Source organism: Corapipo altera, unplaced genomic scaffold, assembly GCF_003945725.1.
Source record: "Corapipo altera isolate COAL_440 unplaced genomic scaffold, ASM394572v1 61286, whole genome shotgun sequence".
In the NCBI taxonomy this organism is placed as follows: Eukaryota; Metazoa; Chordata; class Aves; order Passeriformes; family Pipridae; genus Corapipo; species Corapipo altera.
Window position 1 is genome coordinate 6,989,196 of NW_020884907.1, and position 12,103 is coordinate 7,001,298.

Below are 12,103 nucleotides of genomic sequence, written 5' to 3' on the forward strand. Positions count from 1 at the left end.
GGCTTGGGAGTACGGCCAGGAGGATAACTCCAGGACACTCGTTTATGGAAGTTTAAAAGTCAAATGAACAGTTCATTGCTGCCCAATTCACAAGGGGGTTAGTTATGGCTGAGCAGCATTTCAACAAGGATTCTAACACGAGGAATGGTCTCCCTCTGCCAATGCTCATACGTTTACCCAGACTCCCAGTTCTGTTTTCTCTTGGATGCCTGGGCACCATCCCTCTCCTCCAAAATGAATTGTCTTCTCCTGTGTAAAGTAGGGTGACACACAACAGCTCCCTTCCCCACTCAGCTATGGGGCAGAAGAGAAAGTAGAAGGATCTTCAGAATAAACTGAAACATTTCCTTTCCCATCTTCACCTCCTGCAAAAAGTTGGTCTCTGTCCTAAACAGTAATGTATTATTACCCTAATCTGCACCATTAAGAAAGGCAGGGGTTCTTTTCCTCTGTGTTATTGAAGTTCACTGATGCAGAAAAAGCCATATTACATGAGGTGAGTGTTCAGCAAGTTTCTCCATGCAGCCTGAGACACACACTTTTTCTGCCCTTCCCAAGATAAACTTGCAGCACTACCTTTTGAAGAAAGTGTTTAGGAAGTATGACACCTGAAAAAAAATCTTCTGCTTATGAAAACTTTAGGCCAGACTTACAGGGAGACTGCAAGTAGTGACAGAGTAGCACACCCACCTGATCAACAGGCTGACCACACCGCCTACTCCACACTGAGATATGTCACCTATGTTGCACTTTGAAGTGATGCTTAGCTTTTTTCTTTAGAACCAGAAAACAATCCTCCATTGGAAAGGCAAATTCAGCAATATGGGATGGCACTCCTTAACTAATGGCAATTAATGAACATTTCTTAACACCTTGATGCACAAACATTTAACTCCCCAAAAGTCTCTGTGGTTGCCCCCAAGCCTAATTCTTGGCTTCAGTCTATTATTTATTTATTAAATAAAAAAAACCAAACATGACTCTACACTAAAACCCCACAGCTGTTTCCCAGTCATCTTTATCTTGTAACAGTGTCTCACAGGTGGTTTGGATGTGGAAGCATTGCTGCTTCTTTACACTATAGCTCTGAGATTGACCTCCTCCAGCCAAAGAAACCATATTGCTGAAGAAAAAACCCCAAACCACTCCAAATTAAAACCCAATCCCTTTGTAATATAATACCAAGGTGGGAGCTGCAAGTATAGGGTGAAGAGTGTCACAGCCTAGGAGTGCCTTGATTCTGTCAAACAGATTTAATAAAATAGTATGTTATCACTTTTTGTAAACAGTGTTTTATGCAGATTAGAAGAGGTGCTAAAGTATAGTGTGTGCAAAGCAGTGAATGAAGTGCAGCAGTAACAAGAAATAAGTTCCTGTTTGAATTTTGAAGAAAGCTTCAACACGTGCTACCTTCAGTCCTGAAAAATCTTGCCTCTTTGAGGAATCAGAGGTATTACTGAACTACATCTACAGCTAAACTGGAGTGACATTCAGTTTAGTTAATGTCACTTAACCCCAGGAATTTTTCCACTGTTTCCAGAACAATACCTGAAAAATATATGGTACTTATTAAGGAAAAAAAAAGGGTCACTTTATGTTCCCTGTGCACCTGTACTGTTGTAGTCACAGTGAGCAGCCTGTACATCTTCCCTCTGCTCATAAGGAGAACAAAAGACAGTGCAACAATGCACCCTTCCAGCTGCATATATACATCTAGTCCCATACATGCTTGGGATTAGCTGACATCTGATATTATTTCAGTGACTATTTACTCCTAGAACTCTGCATTGTGTTGGTGTAAGTGCTCATTATTTTCCAAATACTTTTTTTTTTTTTTTTCCAAGTCTGAGCCAGTCTGTCACCTCACAGGAAATACTCCACTGCTGTATGAACAGTAATTCCTTTAGGAGGGAAAACAAGGATCTATTTCCCCAAAAGAAGACTGCAAAACCTGAATTTTCCTTATGTTCTTAACCTCATCTTGCCTTCTGCCAGGAGGATCATGGAGGTGGGGAGGGACAGACTTCCAAACCACCAGGAAGTCAAGAGAGATTTTACCCATCACTAGAGTCTCCCTTGCAAAACTCATAGATATTCTTTCCCTGAAGAGAAAGACACATAGGAATACATCTTATCAATGGTTGAATAGGTTAGTTAAATGCACAATTCATATTCTGGTTACAAAGCTAATCACTAGATCAAAGTGCAACACGTAAATTCTTACACTAACATGTGCGTTAATACAGTGACTCACACCAAACCTCTGCAAGTATTCTGTCATGTTTGTGGTAGAAAGCACAAGTCATGGTGTAAAGCTATGGGAATCATGATGTCACAGTGAGAAACGGGGCTAAGTTTTGGGGCTTTCTGGACTGAATACTGTTGCATTTATGGACTACTAGGGCAACCTTTTGATGCAACCGGGTACTGGAACCAGGAGACTCATGTACTGTGCTGGAAGACCTAATAGGTGGGAACATATGCTGGGACAAGGAGACAACCTGCACCATCTCGGCCACCTTCAGCTCACTGTCATCTGCAGCAACAAAGAACAAACTGCAAAGAACATCACCAGGCAATGGTACTCAGTAGTCAGGCTGTGCTCCTGTGTAAGCAAACAGAGCCCAAGACAAAACCCAAATAAAGTCATTCACAAAATGACAGGAACCTCCTGGGTCCAAAGCGTGTTACAGTATTTTCCTCACATTTCCCTGTTTTCCAAGCCCTAATGCTTAGGCACCTCCTCAGCAGTGTGCTGGAGAACATCAGTGCTCCATGTTACAGATACTGAGATGTGTCAAACATTACAGACCTAAGGGAACGGTATATGCAGTCCTGCTTAACAGACAGTCTTTTCATGAATAGCCTGTAGTCCCTCATTGTTCTCCAGATATCAGTTTTGCATGACTACACACACCACCTTTTGGGTAGCAAAAAAGAAGACAAGAGGTACTTCAGTGGAAGATTGAGATTTCTTGTACTATTTTAAGTTTTTGGCTATTTGGCATCTTCAAAGGTGAAAGGGTAAACTCTGCTTATGATAGGCTGCTGCAATAGGTTTTAAACATGCATTGCTGCAAACCCCCACCACATTACATATTGGGGTTCTGGATTTTCATCAGTTTCATACTACAGGGCTGAGTGACTAAGTTTCTTATATCAACTTCGACAAATATGCTTGCTAGTGCCAACACAGTAATGAACTCTGGGCATCCTTATTGTCTGCGCCTCTTCTAGAGTCTTCTAAATGCTGCTGACCTCCCAGAAGCCAGACATGCATTACTGAAATTACCTGATAAGAAACAGAGCGGAGAGATCAGGGTGGGAAAGTAAGCACTTACCAAGCACAATGACCACAGTCTTCAGGAGGCTCATCATGGTGTCCCGATTTCTGCGGGGTCCAGAACTGTGTCTGGACATTCTCATAGTCCTCTGGCGAACATACCCAAAGATATGAGCATATAGGACCACCATGACCACAAAAGTGACCAGGTTGAAAATAGCCCAGAAGACCAGGTAGGAGTCACTATAGAGCGGTGCCATGTTGGAGCAGTGAGTGATATCACAAATACAGTTCCATCCGACACTGGGTATGGCACCCATGACGATGGCCATAGTCCAGATAACAACAATTACGACAACCACTCGCCGGTTGCTCATCCGAGTGTGCAGCTGCATTCGGAAAACTGTAATATGCCGCTCAATAGCAATGGCCAACAGATTGGCTACAGAGGCTGTCAGACTAGTATCAATGAGACCCTGACGGAGAAGCCAGGTGCTTACAGTCAATCTTCTAGTGTTGGGTCCTGTGTTGAACATTAAGTAAAAGTAGGCCAGCCCTGCAAAAAAGTCCGCAGCGGCTAAGTTTGCCATTAAGTAATAAATAGGAAAGTGGAATCGGCGGTTGACATAAATAGCCACCATTACCAAGAGGTTGGCCAGCATTATGAAGATGCAGACGGTAATCCCCAGTCCCATTACAAGCTTGCTGACAGTGTTCCATTCAGTGGCTAGATATTTTCCACTTCGGTTATAAAAGAAGGCAATGGTTTCATTGTAGTAGCACTGTGGTTCGCTCACGGCTGTGGACTAAAAGAAGAGGGGAAAAAAGAGAAAAAAAACACAAAAGAGAATGACATCAGAACTGAAAACATATGACTGCCTCCATGGATGAGACATGCATGAAGAACAGGGAGGGGGACAGGAAGGGAACACGCTTCAGAACAAATTTATTTTTTCAGACCAAATGGCATTCCACAACTTGCAAACAATTGCTCTGAGGAGTCTCGTAACAGCAACCAGATTAGAAGCAACCAGAAATGCTTCCATCTGCTCTGGGAGCCAGCAGGACTTCTGATGTAGCCATAAATTGCATAGAAAATGAGCTTCTGGCCAAGCAGACCAGCTCAAATATTCGCTTAAAGGGAAAAGCATGCAATTCATAAATAAGAAAAGTTAACTCTGCTACAGGACACCTTGTTTATGTTATCAGTGCATAAAACTGTTGTTTGAGAGTAGTGATGTTAAAAGAAGAGCTTCTCAAAGAGGAGAAAAAGTGGATTACATTTACAAGCAGGTTTTAACTCTTTCAGTTTTCCATCAGGGCATTCCTTCTTGTCCTGTCTTAAGAAGTGGAAAGAACACCCTAAATATTAAGACTGCCAATATGCTCTGAGACTGTGAATTTTCAGGGGCTGTGTTTGTCCATAGAGCATGAAAGGTTTGTATGAACAATAAAAAAAACTTTGACACTGCATTTGTATGAGCATCAGCCCTGTTTCTAAGCAGGGTTTGAAATACAGAATGCTTTTAAATATAACACATCAGAACTGACTTATTCCAATTTGAAGTAGGAGTGAGCCAAGAAATAAGAAAAGCAATATTTGGCTTAACTAGTGTTAAAAGCATCTAACCTTATTTCCTGCATTAAATATTGTTATGGCTATGTCAGAGAACACAGGATTAATTTTTCTTGCCGAGTACTCTGCCAAGAACAGCTATAGGTGCAACAAACAAGCCCCATACCTCACCAGAATGTGGAAGTTTTGCATAAAACTGTTGGCTCACAAGAAAATGCTTAATGAATTTCCTTTCTCAGTTACAATCAATTACTTGAGGTGTGATTCCCAAAAGGCAAACCTTAGAAAAAGAAACTCCTCTGAGTAACAACCTGGTTCCTTGTTTAGCATATGAATACAATGAGGATGTAAAAGAATTTTAAAAAAAAAAATCAAACCAAGAAACTCCTGTCAAAAACCTGACTTTCTACACAAGACTCAGGAGACCTGTCTGTGCCACTTTTATGGATCTGAAACTCAATTGACTAAACTTGAATTTTTACAAAAAAAGGATCAGTTTTAGCAAAAAAACTAGGTAATAAGCCCAGTCAAAGAACAGATGAACAATACTAAAAGATGACAATTTCTTCCCACTAAAACATACAAACTAAATCATATGTTTTGGACCGTTCCAGTCATTCTGTAGGAAGTGCTACAGCTAAACTAACTCTCATGTTGAAATCAAAAATGTACAGAACAGGGAAACAGAATTAGTAACTGGACTCATGTGAGTCCCAAATGCACTGCATGATGGTTAAATTTATGATAAAGAAAAAGGTCTTTTTGGAAAGATTTTACTTCCAACCTCAACATAGATCAGAAACATTTGAAGGTCCAGGATAAAAAAAAAGCTAGAGTAAATACTATTTCTCAGCACAATGAGGATAAAACTTTTACTGTTCCTTTAGGATACATTATATTTTACGTTTGAAGCCTTTTGGCCTTAATTATTTAAGAATTTTTAAAAGTTCTCATGTAGGATCTCTCTGTTGTACAGAAAAAAATTATTTACAAGGGATATTTAACAAAAGGAGACCTAGCTACAAGACATCTGGCTTTAATTCTTTGGTTAAAGACCTTGTAGTAATAACAGGTCAAATATAAGAACCCTTGAGGGAGAGAGGAAGTCATATGAATGAATTAGTGGCCCTTATAAAAGCTTGCCAACATCTGCAATAATTATGTGGATACATGGGGTTTTTGCTTTCTGTAGGAATATCTGGATGCAGGATCTAGTGGATTTTTGCAGTCCTGAATAAATTCTCTTTCCCTATATATTTATTGATCTAATTTTTTCTTTCAGATGCCTGCTGCCCATATATAATGATTCCTGCTCCACTGTTGCTCCTTTGGAAAGAGGCCTGCTACACCTGGAAGAACACATATTTTTAGTTCAGAAATTTAAAATGTGGTAGGTATCATGTTTTTACTTTTTTTTTTCTTCTTTTTTTTTTGTGTCTTTATTTTGCATACAGGCTTAGAGTGTGAATTATTCCTTGATTTTGTAATATGCCCCCTAACATTTGCATATGAAATCTGAAACAAGATACAAAAAATTTGACTTACTCACAAAATGCCAAGCAGGGCTGCATGTATGCAACACTCATAAGAGTATGTAAAATGCTACAGAGTCAGACTTGTTAAAGACATGACAGCACTTGAGCAATCTCAGAGAAGTTAGCATGAGGCTTACTTGCTGCTTCTCTCATTTTGAAGACAGAAAAACAAAACACTGTTCACATAAGGGATTTTGGAGAAGCTTTGTTTTTAGGGCATTCTAATCCAAAACCTGAGATCTCCTTTAAAAGTAATCTTTTCACTCCCAAGGGAAAGAAGAGCACAAGAAGAGACAGTTCTCTGGAAAAAGTTCAAAAAGGAGACTTCCAGATGATCAGCTTTCTCGGATGCCAGCATATATCATAACGGAAGGTTTTGACCTCCCAGGTCACAAACATAAAAATCCCAAGGCATCACATTTAGCCATGATGCTGACTGGAAAGGCTCCAACAGGAGGCAAATGCAATGTATCTCTCAGTACTGAAAGTGTTAACATACCAAAAAGACATATGCAAGCAGGCAGCTCCATCCCCTCTCCTGCCCCTGCAGGAAAAGGGGCAGGAAAGTTTATATTTTAATTTCCTGAAGTTTCACTCAGTGTGTTTCATTGCCTGTGTAAGCCAGATGTGTGGTGCCCTGAGATTTACCTCATCCATTCAGTGTATCTCAACAGAAGTTTAAAACAAACTAAGCTGCAAATTGCCCATGTTAACTAAAGCCTCTAGAACACAACTGTGTAGAAAAAGAAAATGCCTGAGTTATAAACCAACAAGACATATAAAGTCAGATGGAGTAAAAGCAGGTTAAAATCAAAATCCCCTCTCACCATATGCAGCTGACTCAAGACCCAGTTGTCCCAAAACACAGAACAAGAAAATTCCAAGAGTACATGGAGTTAAATCTCTCAGTATCATGAGAGGTAGTTATAACCTCAACACAATACACACAGATTGGGAAAATTGGCACCAGGACTTAACAAGCAAAACTCACTCTTGTTCTACAGTCAGCAAGTAGCCATCCAATGGCTAGAACCTCACCTTTGCCTTTTCAGCCATTATTTGCTATACTTGTCTGGTTTTCCCCTTACCTCCAGTTGTATGGGATAACACCACTGGGGTAGCAGTGGGGAGACTGGGAAGAACAGCCATTGTAAGCAACTTTCCCATGTTTTGTGTTTGATTCATCTTACTGCTGCCCCACCTCTCCATCACAGCCTAAAGGACAGAGTGAGGATTTGAATCCACAGCATGGGGCAGCTTGACAGTGGGATACCCTTGGGTGACTAGCCCGTTACTCCCTGCCCCTCCTGGGGAAGAGACTAGACTGGAGAAGGCACTGGCTGCCTGGACCAGGAAGAGAGGAGATCTCTGGATCCTGTCAGCTCAGTTGTAAGTGACAGCCCATTGGGTGAGGGCTATGTATGGAGGGATACTTAGGATGGAAAACAAGTGCCAAAAAGTTTACAACCACTACTGATTGATACTGCCTAAATGAAGCATCAGTTAGCACAGGGTGCCTAAGGGGCAAATGATCAGTTTAAAACCTCTCCGCAGTCTGAGAGTTTGGAGAGTTCCTCAATCCCAACAGGGAAGGAAAAAAAAAAAAAAAGAAAAGAAGGGCCCCTATCTCCCCACCCTCTGTATGCCTGGGTGCAGTTATTTCTTGCAGAGAGAAACAGACCTGAACATTCTTTGAATACTAAGGTCTGACTTTTACAGAGGTTTTCAAACTTGTAAGCCACAAAAATGAATCCATATTCAGGAAAACTCTTAAAAATATCTTAACCCTAAGGTCTCCAAACACAGCCTGTTCCTCTCTTTTTTTTTTTCCTTTAGTGAATTAACCTCGACATGCTGCTATTTTCTTACCCAGAACACAGAGGAGATGAAAAACAATTTATTTGGCTAATATGGGACTGGCAAACTAAGACTAGAGATAACTGTCTTACATCTTTACATTTAGTGCAGCAGCGAATGGAAAATCAGTAGCACTGCTTTCAGCTTAGGTAAATACTCTTAAGCTTACCAACATACCAGAAGGGCTAGAGCTGAAAAACTTCAGGAAACTGCCAACTTCAAAATCCCCAAAGAAGGGTATAAATTAATATCTTTAAAATAAGGATAAGCAAGTAAGTATAGGAATAATTGAACCAATATGTAAATACTTTCTCAACCCACAACTGCTAAACATGGCCTTTATGAAAGTAAAGTTGTAACAGATGAGGAAAAAAATCCAATTTGCAAAAAAATTTCTCTACTTTCTAATGAAAAGCATAAACTATTTTTCAAACTGCAGAACACAAAAGAAACAAAAGCTTTAAAATAAAGAGAAGAGTAGTGTTTCCTTCAAAGATAAAAGTAGAAGTTAAAAAACACGATGTACAGATACATTTTCATCTGCACAATGAAAGCATAGAACTCTACCACCAACATCCAAGAGCTCCTCCTCTTCAAAATTGCATCTTCCAAAGTAATTCACTCAATGGACATTAAGAAAAACCTGTATGATAAGATATGGTGGTTTGGTCCCAGCAGGCTACTTCATTTCACTAGGCTCATTTTGCCCTTTACATAGCTGAAAAGACAGGAGGAAATTAATCTCTCTGTAAGGGGATCTCTTTAACTCTGTTACAACATGATAAAGCATGAAGTTACTTAAGGATCATGTGGTAACAGCTAGCATCTCCAGTAATTTTTAGGATGCTTTTATAGCAGGCTTTATTACTTCAGAGTCTTAGAGCTGACAAAGATACCAACTACTAGAAAATGAACTGAGAATTTCTCTGTATCCTACAGTTTATACGTGGAAAGGGTAGCTCAGCATATCTAGGCACTCAGTGTAGCAAAGAGACCCAGGTAGCAGCAACACTGGGAAAAGAGGCAATTTTATTGTTTAATTCACAAATGACACAGATCCTGTTGGAAACTACAACCTCCACAGACTGGCTATAAAACCAGGGAAGTTGTTGACCTTCCACAGAGCTTATTCACTGCTGACTACTACAAAAGCAAGTTCAAAAAAGCTTCCGTGAGTTAAAAAAGGAATGTATGAGTTCAGGAAGTCCAGCTAACTCTGAAAACGTCTTTCTTTTGGAAGATGACAGGGTCTCTAACTATCAGGTCTGAAATCAGCCCTACATCTTTTGAGGACAGACAAATTAGAAGCCATGAAACTCCCTGTTCAAACACAAGAGCAATTAATGAAGAGCAGTAATGGTCAGGAGCACACTGAGCTGGCCCAAGAAGGCCCCAGATTGGAAGCTCCGTGGTTTCAACTTCTCCATTTTCTACTGCTGCAGAAAGGAAGCGCGCATGCACCTGCAAGCGTGCGTGCACTTGCACACACACCTGCACATGAAGTTTCTTTCATTGTAGAATTCTGCAAGCAAAAGGAGATTTATGATATTGAAAGCTAGAAGAACTGAAAAAAAACCAAACCAAAACAAAAAGACAGTAAACTCACCTGTTCGCAACTTACCCAGTACTTCAGACACTATTTTGTTGTTGCTCCTTTTACAAAGATTTCAGATGAGCTCTGTCCCTCACAAGTACTACCTACATCTTATGAATATTTTTTAGTTGAGGTGGAAATGAAGACTGTTTGAATTAGGGCACAGTTCTACATCATCACATTCTCCTCCTATATTGCTATGATGCCTTATATACTTCAGTTAATAAGGATTTTTTTTTTCTCTGCCCTTCATCTCTGCCTTCCAAGCTTCTCTCAAGGGACATAACCACTGTAATGTGGAGGTATTGCAAAAATAAGCTAATTGGTTTTGCCACACGGAGAGCATATTGACCCCAGATTGGCTACTTGTCCTCAAGAGTCCCTACAGAATACAGAAAGGGTTTCTGCAAAGCTCTTCAAGATTCGTTTACTTCTAGGGGAGCTTACATGACAAGCTGAGCTTCACAAACACTAGCCAAACATGGGTACAAGCTCAACCACCTGTGGCTTTGTGGGAGACAAGGAAGACAACTATATTCCCTCATCTCATTTAGTGACTTAAATATTTCACCTCTTATGTCTTCAAAAAAAGTCTTTGTCATGATGCTGACAGGGCTTCTCCACTATCTTGCCCAGTTCACTCCCCAGTTGCCTATCTGCCTTACCCTCAACCTGAACATCATAAACAGACATCCAACCAGCTCTGAGTCCCTGAAAGCTGCTGTGAGGATGAGTGCAGTGCAGGACAGACCTTTGTCAAAGACCCCAACTCTGGTAAGATTTTTCTGCACCAGAGAAGTGCAGAACACAGTCTCCTATCTGTGCACTTCAGAAACCAGAGTGGAAGTAATGAGAGGGGGAAAAAAAAATACACCTAAGACATCCCAAGTGAGCTTCCATGCATAATGCTTTACAATATGCATCCTTCAGGCCAAATTAGGTGCTCAGTAAGCCAAGCTGGAAAATAATTATTGATTACAGCAGTTGAAAGACTGCCATTTTATGCTGAAAAAGTGCTGTAGGCTACTGGGGCTGCTTCCATCTCCAGGGCACACCTTCCATCACTCCTCACCAAGCAAACCAGCAAAGTGAGCACTTGGGAGAGTTTAGCCTAGAAGCAAAATGCTTATGTTAATCAACATAGCAAATTTCATTTGGGGGCTGGAAATTGAGATATAAAAATGAAAATAAGAAGACTATCCTGTGTTTACCATAGCAAAAAAAAAATTTTTTATGAAACACACATTAGACAATGTGGGTTTCTTTGCTTTGTTGTACTGAAATATTTGTGAAACACATGAACAGAATGTAGAAAAATCTTTCTCTCTCTGAGCTTTAGCAACAATGGTGTTTCTGTAAGTAACTCGTTCATACAGTACTGAGCAGCTGCCTATAAGGCAGTATTGCTCAGCTTAAACAAAACTGAGATGTGTTTTGAACCCCCAGTAATCTCACCTAGTATAAGAATCAAAAAAACCACAAAACATACCAGTATTTTAGTTTCCCCTATGATGTCTGTAACTAGGTAGATATACTTCTATTCTGATATATACTTTTAATCTAATTCTAAACTGTTTCTACCAGCCTCACCATTTCCTTTTGCTCTCCCATTTCCTTTATTCATCACCACCATAGGTCTGTTTTGGTAAAGAGGCTTATTTGTTTACTCAGCTCAAAGAGGAGAAAGAAATCTACACATTTGTTGACTGCAGAAATTTGGGCATCAGATCCAAAACACAAATCTTACTGGAACTTTGTTGGAGAAAATAACACAGCACAACAGCTGTGCCATCCCACAGCAGTCTATTCCCAAGCATGTTATAGAAAGAATGACCGTTCTGTGGCAATGATAGTTTAAATCTCTTCCACTCCAATTCAAACAAAAAGAGGAGAAAATAGAAAGTATTCAATGGTACAGAGCGGGAGAAGTGTTTTCTGGCTCTGGTCATGAAAGGTCACTATAATGGAAAGTGCTCTGGATTTCTCTTTGGAACAGCTGCAAGGTATTTATTTAAATGTACTCATTTACTTCTAGTATTTGGCTGATAGGATCCACTGCTGGCAAAAGCAAAGAAAGAATGATGAATTTTTGTTATTTTCTTGTTTTAAGCATTTCTGAAGCACTGTTGGAAGTCCCCGATTCATTAAGCAACTGAAGCTCAAATCATTTCTTCTTCAAAGCTTTTACTGCAGAATTCATCTCATGCCATGCACAAAGAGAGAAGATGCTAATCACTTCACAGAGTACTTTCATCAGT

General features: G+C 40.1%; 1 protein-coding gene across 5 annotated transcripts in view; it reads right to left on the minus strand.

The window, feature by feature from the left end:
- The window catches only part of LPAR1 (lysophosphatidic acid receptor 1), a 71,266-nt gene that overhangs the window by 33,112 nt on the left and 26,051 nt on the right, over positions 1-12,103 (minus strand). For all 5 annotated transcript variants that reach the window (XM_027652610.1, XM_027652613.1, XM_027652611.1 and 2 more), the window contains one exon: positions 3,342-4,089. In XM_027652610.1, the coding sequence (XP_027508411.1) occupies positions 3,342-4,089 (748 nt within the window). The remainder of the gene's footprint in view (positions 1-3,341; positions 4,090-12,103) is intronic.